Raw genomic sequence first — 16276 nt, forward strand, 5'->3', positions numbered from 1 at the left:
TATTTCAGTCGGTCTGCCTGTTCTGTTCCCTACTTTGTCTCTGGTGAATCCTCTCACCCCTCCCACACACTCTGGCCTGTACCCCAGTTCTTGTATGCATAAATAAATCTTTTAAAATTTTTTAAAAAATAGTTGAAAGAATTGGATATAAGATCTGAAACCATAAAATACTTAAAAGAGGTGCTACATTCCTGGACATCAAGCACAGGGATGTATTTGGGGGCACAACTCCAACAGCAAGGGAAACAAAAGCAAAAATAAACAAATACATGAAGGAAATCACCACAAAACCAAAAGTCAACCTGTGTATTGAGAGGAGATACTTGCATATCACATGTCTGACAACATTAATTTCCAAAATATATAAAGAACGGATACAACTCAACAAAAAAGAACCCCATCAAAAAATGTGTTAAAGACCTAAATAAACACTTTTCCAATGAAGACATACAGAGGGCATATAGGCACGTGAAAAACAATGCTCATCATCACTTTTATTATAAGGGAAATGCAAGTCAAAACCACAGTGAGATATTACCTCTATTGCCTCACCCCCTGTGAGAATGGTCTATATCAAAAAGTGAGAATGTGGAGAAAAAAGGGCACTCATCACCCACTGTTGGGGGGGATATAGCTTGGGGCAGCCCCTGTTTAAAACGGTATGGAGGGCCTCCCCGGTGGCGCAGCGGTTGAGCGCAGGGTTGCGAAGCTGCCCTCAGCCTCTGCGGCACCGGTTTGATCCCCGGCTGCTCCTCAGCCACCGGAGGAGGGTCCCACGTGGCGCGCAGACCTCTCCTGCCGCCCGCTGCTCCCCTCGGCAGTGTACTTCGGTCCTTCTGCCTGCTCTGCTCCCCGCTCTGGCTCTGGTGAATTCTCTCACCCTCCCGCACTTCTGACTGTACCCACTGCTTGCATAAATAAATAAATGAATCTTAAAAAAAAAAAAAAAATATAAAAAAAAAAATAAAACGGTATGGAGATTTTACAAAAAAACGAACAAACAAGAAATGTCATATGGTCCAGCAATACTGCTAGGTATTTACCCAAAGAATATGAAAACACTAATATAAAAAGATGTGTGTATTTCTGTGTTTATTGCAGCATTCCTCATGATAACCAAGTCATGGAACCAAACTAAATGCCCATCATCAGGCAACTGGATAAAGAAATTGTAGAATATATATCAGTTCAGTAGTACTCAACTGTTGAAAGATTAAACAGTACCTTTTGGGACAAAATGGATGGGTCTCAAGGTGATTTTGTTAGGTGAAATAAGTTATAAAGTAAAAGTCAATTAGCAGATGGTTCCACTCATTTGTGGAATATAAATAGCAAAAGAAAACACACTGGCAAAACATAACAAAAATAGTTGAATTCTGTGAAATATATACTGGTTACAACAGGGGATGGGAGGGAGGAAGGAGAGAAGAGGAGGGAAGGTGGTAGGGTATTTGTAAAGGTGATTAGGTGGAGGGAAATGAAGCATGTGCACGTGTAAAGGTGTGAAGTGTAATCCCAAAATTATATAGTTGTATAAATGATTGGCAAATCAGCAAAATTTGAAAAACAAAATGGGCACACAGATCAATGGAATAAGATTGAGAGACCAGAAATAAAGCCACACATATATGGGCAACTAAAGGAGCTGAGCACATACTATGGGGGAAAAGGAAAGTATTTTCAGTAAACGGTGCTGGGAAAACTGGAAAATAACATGAAAAGAATGAAACTAGCCCACTATTTTAACACTGTACTCAAAATCAACTCAAAATGGATTAAAGACTTGAACACCTTAAGCCATGAAATATATAGAAGAAAACATTTGCAAAAAAGCTCTTTAATGTCGATCTTGGTGATGTTTTTGTGGATTCATCTCCAACAGCAAGAGACACAAAAGAGGGGGCCTCCCCAGTGGCGCAGCGGTTGAACGCTGGGTTGCGAAGCTGCCCGCGGCCTCTGCGGCGCCGGTTCGATCCCCGGCTGCTCCCCGGCCACCGGAGGAGGGTCCCACATGGCGCGCAGACCTCTCCTGCCGCCCGCTGCTCCCCTCAGCAGTGTACCTCGGTCCTTCTGCCTGTTCTGCTCTCCGCTCTGGCTCTGGTGAATTCTCTCACCCTCCCGCGCTTCTGACTGTACCCAGTGCATGTATAAACAAACAAACAAATAAAAAAATAAACATGCCTCTTTAAAAAAAAATAAAAAATAAAACCCCAGGGAGTTGGTTCTTTTAAAAAAAAAAAAAAGAGACACAAAAGAGAATGGATTATATAAAATGAAAAAACTAATACACAGTAAAAGAAACCATAAAAAAAGGCAGCCTGCTGAATGGGATAAGATGTTTGCTGACCATATATCAGCCAAAGGGTTGATAACCAAAATGAATAAACAACATGTACAACTTGCCAAAGAATAGCAACATACAACCCAATTAAAAAATTGGCAGAGGCTCTAAATAGACATTTCATCAAAGAAGACATACAGATGGCCAACAGACAGATCAAAAGATGTTCTATATCATTTATTAGGGAAATGCAAGTCAAAAGCAGAATACAAATCAAAAGACTTCACCTTACAACAGTTACAATGGCTATTATCAAAAAGGCAAGAAATAACAAAATGTTCGTAGGTTGTTGAGAAAAAGGAAAGGAAATTGGTCTAGCCCTTATGGAAAACAGTATGAAATTTCCTCAAAAAAATTAACTAGAACTACCACCATTTCCAGTATTCCCACTTCTCGACATTTACCCAAAGAAGTATGAAAACTCTAATTCAAAAGGATAGGTGTATCACATATTCAGTTCGGTACTGTTTACAATAGCCAAGATATGGAGACACTCAAGTGACTGATGGTAGATGGTTGGATTAAGACGGTGTTGTATACAAACAAAGTGGAACCCTGCTCAACTATTTTAAAAAAAAAATCTTGCTTTTTGTAACAGGATGCCATGATGGACCTTGATGCTAAGTGAAATAAATCAGGAGAAAGGTGCACCATTTGAGTTTATGCTTTAATAGAATATAAACTAAAAAGAGCAATTGGACAAACAAAAAATCTCTCAGACTGACAGCAGAATGGTGGTCACTAGAGGGGGATGAGCAGGGAGAGAATATAGATGGAAAGGGCAGGTGGTCATGGTGGTGGTGACTAGGCATTTGGTGATGTTACGGAGGTGAGAAACTGTACACCTCAAACCCATGCAGTGTTGTAAATTAATGTTATCTCAAGCAAAAGAAAAAGGAAAAAGAATGAACTCTAAGGTAAACTTTAGGGATAATGATATGTCAATATAGTTTAATTGGTTGGCACAAATGTGCCTCTGTGGTGGGGAATGTTGGTAATGAAGATGGCTCTGCATAAGTGGGGGCAGAGAATAGATGGAAAATCTTTATGCTTTCTATCAAGTTTTGCTGTGAACCTGAAACTTCTCTGAAAAAAAATTTTTTTAAAAGGGGGCAAACCTGACCTCCCTGGTGGCACACGGGGGTCCAGTCTCAGTGCGATCAAGCTATTACCAACCACTGCAGCATGAGTTTGATTCCTGGCCAGGGAGCTAACCCACATGGTGCAGCAGACATCTCTTGTCTCGCCCACTGCTCCCCTCAGCAGTGTGTTTCAGTAGACCCGCCTGTTCTGCTCTCTACTCTGTCTCTGGTGAATCTTCTCACTCCCCCACACCTCTGGCCTGTACCCCAGTTCTTGTATGCATAAATAAATAAACCTTTAAAAAAACAAAAGTGGGCAAACAATTTGAGTAAACATTTCTTCAAAGAAGATATATAAATGGCCAATAAGCACATGAAAAAAATGCTGAACATCATTATCCATCAGGAAAATGCAAAGTCAAAATCACAATGAGATGCCATTTCTTATCTACTGGGATGCTTTAATCAAAAGAGAAAAACAAGTGTTGTCAAGGGTGTGGAGAAACTGGAACCCTCATACAGTGCTGGTGTGAGTGTAAAGTGGTGTGGCTTGGTAATTCTTCAAAAAGTTAGAGTTACTATATGATCCAAGAATTCCACTCCTATATATAGACTCAAGACAAATGAAAGAATGTCTACATAGACACTTTAGACAAATGTTCATAGCAGTATGTTTTGTAATAGCCAAAAAGTATAAACAACCCAAAATGCCATCAATTGATGAATTGATAAATAAATGTGGTATATCCGTACAGTGTAAAATTGTTTGGCAATAAAAAGTAATAAACCACAATATATGCTTTAACATGGTGAATATTGACATTGTGCTTAGTGAAAGAAACCGACCACATTTTGTGTAATTCTGTTTATGAAAAATATCTAGAAGAGACAAATCTATATAGAGACAGAAAGTAAACTGAGCTGGGAGGAGGATGGAGAGTAACTGCTGACTAGTGTACTAGTGTGTGGTTTCTTTTGGAGTGGTGAAAGTGTTCTGGGCTTAGTGGTAATGGTGGTACCATCTCTGAATACACTACGAAGCACTGATTAGTATACTTTATTTTTTATTTTTTGCTTTTTGCTTTTTAAAATTTATTTTTTTTTACATTCTAAAAGCACAGGTTTATTGGGAAAAGGAGAAAGGAAAAGAAGAGGCCCCCACATAGACCCAGGTGGGCAGCGAGTTGCTGCTGCTGCTGCTTTTTTTTTTTTTAACTTTTAAAAAAATTTATTTTTTTATACAACATTGGTTGTTTCTAAACAGTGTTTGTTTCCCCACTCTCCCCTGGTGTAGTTCCCATAGAATTCCCTTCACCAGTGTACCTGTGCACCCTCACCTCAGTCTCCGCTGCTCCTCCCTCCCTCCCTCCGACCCCTCTCCCTCCTCGTCCTCTGCAATATGTCTCTGATTTATAATTGTCTGTTTGTTTTTGTTTTGTTGTGTTTTGTACTGTTATTATTTTTTTCCCTTGATGTCTTATTTGGTTCCCCTGTATTCCTCCTATAAGTGAAACCATCCAATATTTTTCTTTTTTCCTTCTGGTTTATTTCACTGAGCATAATTCCTTCTAGCTCCATCCATGTTGCTGCAAATGGCATGAGTTTATCTTTTTTGATTGCTGAATAATATTCCATTGTGTATATGTACCACATCTTCTTGATCCAGTCATCTGTTTTTGGGCATTTGGGTTGTTTCCAGATTTTACCTATTATAAATACTGCTGCAGTAAACTTAGAGGTACAGGTATGTTTTTTGAATCAATGTTTTTGTGTTCTTTGGGTAGATCCCTAGGAATGGAATTTCTGGGTCATATGGTAGCTCCATTTTTAGTAGACTGAGGGACCTCCAGATAGCTTTCCATAGTGGTTGTACCAGTTTGTACTCCCACCGGCAATGTAGGAGAGTTCCTTTTTTACCACATCCTCGTCAACATTTGTTGTTACTAGTATTTTTAATATGTGCCATTCTTACTGGTGTAAGGTGGTATCTCAATGTGGTTTTTGACTTGCATTTCCCTGATTATAAGGGATGTTGAACATTTTTTCATATGCCTGTTGGCCATTTGCATTTCCTCTATGGAGAAGTGTCTTTTCAGCTCTTCTGCCCATTTTTTGTTCTGGATTGTTTATTTTTGTTGAGTTGTGTCAGCTCTTTGTATATGTGATCAGTCCCTTATCAGTTGACTGGAGTGCAAAGATTTTTTTCCGAATCAGTGGGGTGTCACTTTATTTTGGTTAATGTCTCTTTTTCTGTACAGAAGCTTTTCGGTTTGATGTAATCCCAGGTGTTTATCTTTTCCTTGACTTTCTTTGCTTTGGGTGATGAGTCTTTAGAGATGTTGCTAAGATGTATGTCTTAAAGATACTTTAAATGCATGGACTTTGTGGTATGTGAATTAGATCTCAGTAAAGCTATTATTAAAGAATCAGGAAAAAAGAATAGGTGCATAGAAGAATATGGCTGTAGGCCAGATTATAAATGTTGACTGTTGGGATGCAGTCGCAGTACCTCTCTGTCTTATAGTACATGTGAATAACCTGGGTATCTTCTTAAATGCACATCCTGATTGAGGAGGTCTGGAATGGAGTCCAAGATTCTTAGTTTCTTTATAAGCTGTTAGGTGGTGATGCTGCTGGACTGTGGACCATGCTTAGCAAGATAGTAGGGGATGTTCGTTTGTTCTGTGAATGGTATCAATCTAAAGAGTCTCCTGGAACCAGGGGAATTGACTAGCATTTTGCGGAAGACTGTGTGGTTTGGTGGAAAAGAGGGATTTAAGGGACAAATAATAAACCTATGTTTGACTTCTGAGTAGCTGATATTTGTGGGGGATAAGTGGTGGTCTTTGCACCTGAGAAAAGATAGCAGCTAATCTCTAATCAGTTTTCTTTTTTTGTGAAGTTTTCTCTTCCCCTCTGCCTGGTGTTTTTGGTTTAACGTCTTTGAAATCTGGATCTAGGTAGGTCCATTGGCATGACTGGGAGCCTTGTGAAATCCTAGGAGGGGAATGATTGGCAAGACAACATTGAGTGTGGGTCTTAACAGTTGAATATGGGCCTATTAATCAGTAATCTTGCCCTGAGAGCCTGCTAAGGAGCTAACTGAGCTTGGGACAGATTCAGTGCTTCAGACTGGTTGAATGCTTGGCCCCAGATGAATAAAATCATTAATGAGGGAGCAAATAAAGATGTCTTTCCAGATGGTACAGGTTAATTATATAGTTTACAGTTTTCTTTGTTTTTCCACTAGAACTAGAAGACTAGTTTGAATGTAATTTAAATAATCTTTAGGTTCAGAAGGCAAATACTAAAGCTGAATCATATTTTTATTTTATTTTTTTATTTTAAATATTTCTTTTTTTGATAAATTTTATTTTTATATTTCCCATACAATTGTGACCCCCTTATTTTTACCCCAATCCCCCCCAACCCCCATAGAGTGTCTCTGGTTCATAGTTGTTTGCTGATTTTGATTTTTACTTTCTTATAGTTATTCTTTTTCCTGGTCCCTTTTATTTAAGTTTTCTAGATTTCTGCTATGAGTGAGACCATCCGGTATTTTTCTTTTTCTTTCTGGCTTATTTCGCTGAGCATGATCCCTTCCAGCGCCATCCATGTTGCTGCAAATTGCATGTGTTTATCTTTTTTGAATGCTGAGTAATATTCCATGGTATATATGTACCACATCTTCTTGATCCAGTCATCTATTTTTGGGCATTTGGGTTGTTTCCAAAGCTTAGCTATTGTAAACACTGCTGCTATAAACATAGGGGTGCAGGTGTTCTTTGGAATTGATGTTTCTGTGTCCTTTGGGTAGATACCTAGGAGTGGAATTGCTGGATCATATGGAAGCTCTATGTTTAGTAGGTCCAGAAATCTCCACACAGCTCTCCATAGTGGATGAACCAGTTTGCACTCCCACCAACAGTGCAGAAGAGTTCCTTTTTCTCCACAACCTCGCCAACATTTGTTGTTGCTAGTTTTTTTAATATGTGCCATTCTCACTGGTGTAAGATGGTATCTCATGGTAGTTTTGATTTGCATTTCCCTGATGACAAGTGATGTTGAACATTTTTTCATATGCCTGTTGGCCATTCGCATTTCCTCTTCAGAGAAGTTTCTTTTTAGCTCTTCTGCCCATTTTTTTGACTGGATTATTTTCTTTGTTTTTGTTGAGTCTTAGCAGCTCTTTGTAGATTTTTGTGATCAGTCCTTTATCATTAGTGTTGTGTGCAAAAATGTTCTCCCAGTTGGTGGGGTTTCTCTTTGTTTTTGTTATTGTCTCTTTTGCTGTGCAGAAGCTCTTTAATTTGATGTAGTCCCAGCTGTTGATCTTTGCCTTCACTATCACTGCTTTGGGTGATGTGTCTGTAAAGATGTCTTTGATGTGCATATCATGTAGTGTTTCGCCTATATTTCCTTCTATGTATTTTATGGTTTCAGGTCTTATGTCTAGTTCTTTAATCCATTTTGAGTTGGTTTTTGTGTATGGTGTGAGGTAGTAGTCAAGCTTCATTCTTTTGCATGTAGTGACCCAGTTTTCCCAGCACCATTTATTGAACAAACTTTCTTTGCTCCAATGCATATTCTTTACTCCTTTGTCAAAGATTAGTTGATGATAAATCTGTGGGTTTATTTCTGGATTTTCTATTTGATTCCATTGGTCTGTGTGTCTGTTCTTGTTCCAATACCATGCAGTTTTGATGATTATGGCTTTGTAGTATAGTTTGAAGTCTGGGAGTGTGATGCCTCCATTCCCTTCTTTTTTTTTTTTTTCAGGAGAGCTTTGGCTATTCGGGGTTTTTGGTGATTCCATATGAATTTCATCAATAATTGTTCTATTTCTTTGAAGAATGACACTGAAATTTTTATTGGAATAGCATTGAATCTGTAAATTGCTTTTGGTAGGATGGCCATTTTAATAATGTTTATTCTTCCAATCCATGAGCAGGGGATGTCTTTCCATTTCTTTCTGTCTTCTTCTATTTCTTTTAACAGTGTTTTATAGTTTTCTTTGTATAGGTCCTTTACCTCTTTTGTTAGATTTATTCCCAAGTATTTGATTTTTTTTGTTTTGATAATAAAGGGATTTTTTTTTTTATTTCTTCTTCAGATTTATTGTTTGTGTATAGGAAGGCTACTGACTTTTGCGTGTTGATTTTTTTTTTTTTTTAAAGATTTATTTATTTATTTATTTATACAAGCACTGGGTACAGTCAGAAGCGCGGGAGGGTGAGAGAATTCACCAGAGCCAGAGCGGGGAGCAGAGCAGGCAGAAGGACCGAAGTACACTGCTGAGGGGAGCAGTGGGCGGCAGGAGGGGTCTGCGCGCCATGTGGGACCCTCCTCCGGTGGCCGGGGAGCAGCCGGGGATCGAACCGGCGTCGCAGAGGCCGCGGGCAGCTTCGCAACCCAGTGCTCAACCGCAGCGCCACAGGGGAAGCCCTTGCGTGTTGATTTTGTATCCTGCCACTTTACTGAACTGATTGATGAGTTGAATTAGTTTTTCTGTGGAGTTTTTGGGGTTCTCTATGTATATTATCATATCATCTGCAAATATGATATGATAGTTTGATAGTGATAGTTTGACTTCTTCTTTTCCTATTTGGATTCCTTGTATGTCTTTCTCTTGTCTTATTGCTCTGGCTAGGACTTCCAGTATTATATTGAAAAGCAGAGGTGAGAGTGGACATCCTTGTCTTGTTCCAGATCTTAATGGAAATGCTTTCAGCTTTTCACCGTTGAGAATGATACTGTAAAGCCGAATCATATTTTACTTGGCATTTGTAATGTCCCATGAAGTACTGAATAATATAGTGGTCCTCTAAGCCATAGGTGTAGTCTAAGTCTCAGCATTTCCCATCTGAGCTGTTTTTCTTGAGACACTGAAAGCTTTACTGTCCTACGCTTCACCAACATTCAGTTCCCCATCATCTTCTAATAATCCCACTCTCCCAGCAGGAAGCTAATGAAATCGCGTGGTCACCTTGAATGTCCTTACCCTCACAACCCCACAGTGCCAAAGTCAGTCTCTAATCTGTTTTCTTACCCTTTCTATTGGAGAAACCAAGGCATTTATGGAGGATGTTTGACCACTCTCTCATGCAGAGACACCCCTACACCTGACCCAATTCTCTGGATCTTCCCAATTTTACTTTCAATGGACTTGTCTTGCTCTTTGACATTTAGTTGTTTTTTGGTTTGTTTTGACATGTATTTTTAAAAACATTTTTCAGGTGCCTCCTGATTTCAAGTGAATAATCTTTCCTAGATGCTTGTTAGGTATTTTTCAAGTGTCTGCTTATGCTCTCTCCTCTTTGAGCATCTCAGAGTGGTTGCTGGTTTGTCAGCATACTTGCTTTCTACCCTATTAGAGAGAATTCTGTTCAATTCCACAAGTACTCATCAAATACTTAATATATGCCCAGCTCTGTGTTATTCAAGCAAGCAGCAAAGAAATACACAAAGACTAGAGACAGAAATGGGTCCCATGAGTTTTGGGACAGTGGACAGAGTTTCTTGGCGCGATGCAAGTTCAAGTTGGAAAGGAAGTAAAGAGCGTTTATAGGTAGCATGAAACTTGTGTATTCCTTGTGAAATATGTTCCTTACTTGTTTGTTCAGGTTCCTTAATTGTTTGTTCAGGCCACCTGGGCCTTTCCATTTCTTAGGTCTACTTGTTCCCTCTCTGAGGGGAACTCTGTCCTCCTGGGGAGATGAAGACCTGTCAGGACACCTTAGGCAATGTGTGAGTAGGGAAAAAGAGGAGGGCGGTTGACTTCATAGCCTTGATTGGCTTGGTGAAGTTTTGTGATATTTTTTTTAAACGTGACTAGGATATGTAGAAACCTGAAAGCCTTCCTTCAGTGGTGAGCAGCATTTCTAGTATACGCATTTAGAGATGTCTGGTAAATTTGACTCAGTGATATGATGTTCAGCTGATTATATATATATTTTTTTATATTTTTAAAGATTTATTTATTTATACAAGCACTGGATACAGTCAGAAGCGCGGGAGGGTGAGAGAATTCACCAGAGCCAGAGCGGGGAGCAGAACAGGCAGAAGGACCGAGGTACACTGCTTGGGGGAGCAGTGGGCGGCAGGAGAGGTCTGCACGCCATGTGGGACCCTCCTCCAGTGGCTGGAAGCAGCCAGGGATTGAACCGGCACAGCAGAGGCTGCGGGCAGCTTCGCAACCCAGCGCTTAACCACTGCGCCACCGGGGAGGCCCTGATTATATTTTAAACATCACCCTTAAAGTCCTTTTTTGAAATTATCAAAGGATAATGGGAAGCTAGGCCATGGGCAACATGAGAACTAAAGGGTATTAATTGATTAATTAATTTCAGTAATTCTGAGGCCTAGTCTCTCTTTTCTAGATCATGGGACAGTTTCAGCTCAGCTCATTTGAGTGCTTTCATGTGCTTCTGTATGGCTTTAAGAAAGTGAGACTTGAACCTTGAACTCAAGAGTTTAGTATTCTTCTAGACCAGTGATTTTCAACTGGAGGCATTTTTTTGTCCCTCAGGGAATATTTGACAATCTCTGTAGACATTTTTAGTTGTTGCATCTTGGGAGTATACTACTATCATCTAGTGGGTAGAGGCCAGGGATGCTGCTAAACATCCCACAATGAATAGCCTCCTCCCATCCAGTGAAGAATTGATAGCTCAAAATATCAGTAGTTCCAAGGTAAAGAAACCCTGCTCTAAAAAGACTAACATATAGAACCAGAACTTTGAGGTTGGAAGGTCAAACTGCTAGTTAATAGCAGAGCAGGGTCTCCAGCTCAGTGCACCCTAGTCTAATGTTTTACCTGCAACCATGGGCTCCATTAGAGTCAAATGTCATTATATCACAGAATGTTATCTCTAGCTTCATCTTCATTAATACTGATTCATACTTTTTGTTTTAGCCATATTGAATTGTTTGTATACTATACAACTTACTCCTTCATGTTCATATTATATTCCCTTTGCCTGGAACATAGTTCTCTCATTTCTTTATTTGGATGATAATTCACATCTCTTCCAGGAAAGTCTCACTAATCTCTCACACCACAGATTGGATTAGAAGTTGCTTTTTTATTCTTCCATACCTAGTCTTCAGCATATAATAAGAAATTTTCCTGTATGGATGTCTGTCTTGGGAGTTTGGCTGCACAGATATGCTCAGCTCAGGGGCCAGTCCTCACCCTCATTGCCTAGCACAGATATGCTATAGTCATAAGCATAAGCCAAAGCAAGTGGTTAGAGAAGGGAGACGCCAGTGGGAAATAGAGTATTGGGGAAAGCTTTGTTGAGATTGTGACACTGGAAGCTTCATGTAATTCCTTGAAAATACTGATTAATGCATGAACACCTTATATTGGGCAGGGACGATTCTAAAGCAGTAATGGATTTCTCTGATGGTGTTTTTCTACAGGTTGATATGTCAGACCTTTCCCCAGAGGAACAATGGAGGTAAGTATGACAGTGCATGCCCCTTGGGCTAGAGAACTATATATTAACCCAATTAATAGTGTTGTATGTTTATCCTGTTTACTTCCTTGATTGTAGAAGGCAGTGGTTTATAACTAGTAAGACAGGTTTTTTGGGCATGTTTTACTGTACCTGGGTCATTCCTGGGTGTCTCTCAGTACTAGGGGAGTAAATAGGTAACTGTACCAAACAATCCATCTGAGTTTGAATACCAGTTTTGCCATTTCCTATCTATGTGATCTTGAGCAAATTACTTAACATCTGTTTTAACCTTAGTTTTCCCCATCTGTAAAGTCAGGGATTAGATTAATTTATGTGAAATCCTTAGAACAGCACCTGGCATGTAGTAAGCTTCCAGTAAGTGTTGCTTATTTGGAAGATGGTATCATTAGCATCGTTATCCATGAAATAAGGCAGAGAGAGCTCTGCTTGATTAAATAGACATGTCTTCTTATCTCAACTTTGCTATTGGCTTTCCTGGACTAAGGTGAATTGAGCTGTACTCACCAGAATTAATCAGCAATATCTTACAGTCATGCTTTCTCTTAAGTAAAGAAGTGTCAGAGTACCACATAGACCTCCTAAGGTGGCTGACCATTGAGCTGAACACAGCCAAGTAAAATTTAATAGTGAGAAAGAAATCCTTCATTTAGACTAGAGCTATTGACTATAAAAATGTTGATTATAAAACCATAGCATCAACTCACATGACAAACCCAGTGAAATTTTAGAGGACTTTAAGCTTAATATGTGCCACTTAACACCAAAATACTCCAAAAAATTTAGATGTTCACATCTGTCTCACAATCAAGGGAGGTGATAGTGCAACAGTGCTCTTGTTTCAGTGATGCTACGCTGATTTTGTTGTAAACACAGCATATTAAGGTCATACTTAGCTAGATAATATCTAGAAGAAGGCAGCTAGGACTACTGGTTTCCACATTATGTTACATGAATAGTGTTTAGAAGATCTAGAACTGTTAACCTAAAAGGGCACAAGAGAATGGTGATAGGAACAGGATAGCTTTTTGTTTGTTTTTTTTTTTTTAAAGAAGATGTGATAAACCTTTGAAGGGGCAGCATTGGGAAAGAGGAATAGATGTCCTTTGTTCCAGAGTGTGGGATTAGGTCCAATGAATTAAAGCAACATGAAGATAGATTTTGTTTCATTATCAGAAATATCTTTAATAATCTTGGTATACCAAGAAACAGTGAGCTTCCTGTCTCCTAATGCATTGGAATTTTATTCCTTCATAAGCACATATAAGTATCTACAATGTGCCAGAGTGCTGGTTCTATAATAGATTACCTTAAGAGGCATTTATGTTCTCAGCCATTGGAAGCATTCAAACAAGGGATTATAGAAATCATTTTTGCATTGGATGGAAATTAAACTAGATAACTTCAGTGGGCTCTTCTAGAGCCTTTTGTTGATTTCACATCCATTCAGTTATATACTGTTTGAGAACAAGAAACTTATGTTATCTTTACAACTTTCATAGCCTTTAGTTTTTTAAAGAATTCTTTATTTTTTTAGTTTAGCTTTCCTCACAACAGCCCTATGAGGTATGTTATGATCCCCTTTTGACAGATGAAGAAATCGTGATGTAGAGATGTGAATTCTCTTGGTTGTGACTGCTTAGATGTGTCTGAACCTAAGTGTTGAGTAACCCTGTTATCTTTTCGTCAGATTCTCACTCAGGATAGATTTTTATCTAAGACAAACTCTTGGCTAGGCAGACATTTGGCTGCTCACTTTGCCCACCAAGTTTTCCCTTCTAACATTGTATTATGAAAAACTTCAAACGTACAGAAATGTTGAAAGAATTGTGCAATGATTGAAAGAATTTTAAATACCCAAATGCCCACCACCTAGAATCTATAGTTAGCTTTTTGCTAAAATTGCCCTATCATTTATCCATAATTCATCCCTCTGGGTTCTTCTTCCTTAGACTTTCACTGTTCTTAGGAATTCCATGAAGACACCATCTATGTTATCCTTTACCTCCCTCCCTATTACCCCATGTTTAGAGAAGGCGGTCCTGACTACAGGTTACATTAGTTTTAGTTTTTTAACTCCTTCCTCATTCCTCTCCCTTGTTTGACTATGACCCGTAGTGGTAAGAGTGGATGTGCTTCTCTGAGAGGAAGCTTTTTGCCTGTATTGGCCAATGGAATTACTTTCTGCCAATCCTTAGGAAAAGAGTAGGCCAATCTTAGATTAAATAAGAGTTTCCAGCTGTATTCTCCTTGACCCCTTGAAGAGGTTATTTATCTGTGTTGGTGAAGTCATTGTTGGATTAGTATAAAATTAAAACAGATTTTCAGACTTTGCCTTGTCTTCAGAATCCCTAGTACTGACAGGAGAATGAATAAAGCAATACTTTATAAAATCCTGGAACCAACACACATTTGCAGTGTTTCTCCTTTACAGGTTTCATAAACATCATTGACTAAGTAGAAGGCTTTATGACTGTAATCTTCTCTCTGAGTTGCTTTCTCTTTGCAGTGACAAGTTAAAATAAGACCAAAATGGGCAGTGACACAGGATTCTTCTGGATCCTCTTTCTAGCTGCAGGAATAATATAAGGTGCCCAGTTGGGACAGGCAGAATACTCACCTTTCACCCCAGTGACTAAGTTTGGTGACTGTCTCCTAGAGAACAGCTATTTTGTCCCCAAATGCCTGTCCTCGGGCGTGTGTCTTTCTAGCCCCTTACTTGCTGCTTGCTACCCTGCAACTGCAAAACACAATGAATATGTCTAAGCTACACATTACTGGAATATCTGTGGAAAATACTGTTCCTTTACCACCTTGCCATCCCTGACCTAGCTTACTCCATTTTGTTTGGCTTTCAGGATCGAGCACGCACGCATGCATGCCAAGCACCGCGGCCACGAAGCCATGCACGCTGAAATGGTCCTCATCCTCATTGCTACCTTGGTGGTGGCCCAGCTGCTCCTGGTACAGTGGAAGCAGAGGCATCCCCGCTCCTACAATGTAAGCCACTCTGCCTCTCATTTTTTTTTGTACATCAGTCATTGAGTGACCCTCCTTAGGAATTCTAGGGTCTAGCCTAACCCAGATCACGTGTAGGCAGAGGATGTGGACTTTATGTATGAATGGTGATTAATGTATGGTGGATATCTGTTCAATGGGTAAGTGATCCAGAGGGTGAAAATGGATAGTACCTGAGACTATTTTCATGACTAGGTAAAGGTCCCCCCACTTTTAAGCATTTTGGGACAGATTCATAAAGGAGACATTTATCAGGAACTATTCAAATAGAGGGAGAAGTGATCATTTGACTGGGAAGACTAAGTCTCTACTGAATCTTATAGGTAGGATTTAGGGTTTTTTTTTTAAGGTTGTAATGGAGGAAATAAAGAATAAAGTGTATAAATAAGAAAACTTAGCTAAATGGCAAAAGTAAATCCTTCCTTATCAGTAATTACTTTCAATGTAAATGGATTAAATTTCTCATTAAAGGTAGATTGGATTTAAAAAACAAGAACTATGATCCATTTATATCCTGAAAGATACTTTATATACTCTAGATAATATATAAAATAAAAGCATGGGAAATAGATACCCCATGCAAATAATAACCAAAAGAGCTGGCTGCCTATTACATATTAGACAAAGTAATCTTAAAACCAAAGAAAATGAGAGACAAAGGACTTTGGTTTTTTTTTTGTTTTTTTTTTTAAGATTTATTTATTTACACAAGCACTGGGTATAGTCAGAAGCGCGGGAGGGTGAGAGAATTCACCAGAGCCAGAGCAGGGAACAGAACAGGCAGACGGACTAAGTACACTGCTGAGGGGAGCAGCGGGGGCGGCAGGAGAGGTCTGTGCGCCATGTGGGACCCTCGCCGGTGGCCGGGGATCAAACAGGCGCTGCAGAGGCTGCGGGCAGCTTCGCAGCCCAGCGTGCAACTGCTACACCACCAGGGGAGACCCCAGACAAAGGACTTTGTATATTGATAAATAGTTCAGTGCAACAAGAAGCTATAACAGTTTCAAACACATGTACCTAACAAAGGATCCCCAAAATATGTGAAGCAAAAATTCACAGAATTAAAGGGAGAAATAGATGTTACTACAATGATAGTTGGAGACATCAATATCTCACTTTCAGTAATGAATGGAACAACCAGACAGAGAAAATCAACAGGTAGCAGATGACTTGAACAACACTAAAAGTCAATTAGATATAACGGACATTCACAGAACTTTCCACCCATCTACAGAAGTGTGCATATTCTTCTCAAGTGCACACGGAACATTCTCTGGGATAGACCATATGTTAGATCACAAAATAGGCCTCAAATATTTTAAAATAATTGAAACATTAAATTCAGCTGCTCTGAT

General features: G+C 39.3%; 1 protein-coding gene across 7 annotated transcripts in view; it reads left to right on the forward strand.

The window, feature by feature from the left end:
• RNF121 (ring finger protein 121) overlaps positions 1-16276 on the forward strand; it is a 91774-nt gene that overhangs the window by 21495 nt on the left and 54003 nt on the right. For all 7 annotated transcript variants that reach the window (XM_054699501.1, XM_054699504.1, XM_054699503.1 and 4 more), the window contains 2 exons: positions 11848-11885; positions 14762-14903. In XM_054699501.1, coding sequence (XP_054555476.1) covers positions 11854-11885; positions 14762-14903 — 174 coding nt within the window. In that variant the 5' untranslated portion in view covers positions 11848-11853. The remainder of the gene's footprint in view (positions 1-11847; positions 11886-14761; positions 14904-16276) is intronic.

Source organism: Talpa occidentalis, unplaced genomic scaffold (assembly GCF_014898055.3).
Source record: "Talpa occidentalis isolate TD23 unplaced genomic scaffold, MPIMG_talOcc4v2.1 talOcc4.3, whole genome shotgun sequence".
In the NCBI taxonomy this organism is placed as follows: Eukaryota; Metazoa; Chordata; class Mammalia; order Eulipotyphla; family Talpidae; genus Talpa; species Talpa occidentalis.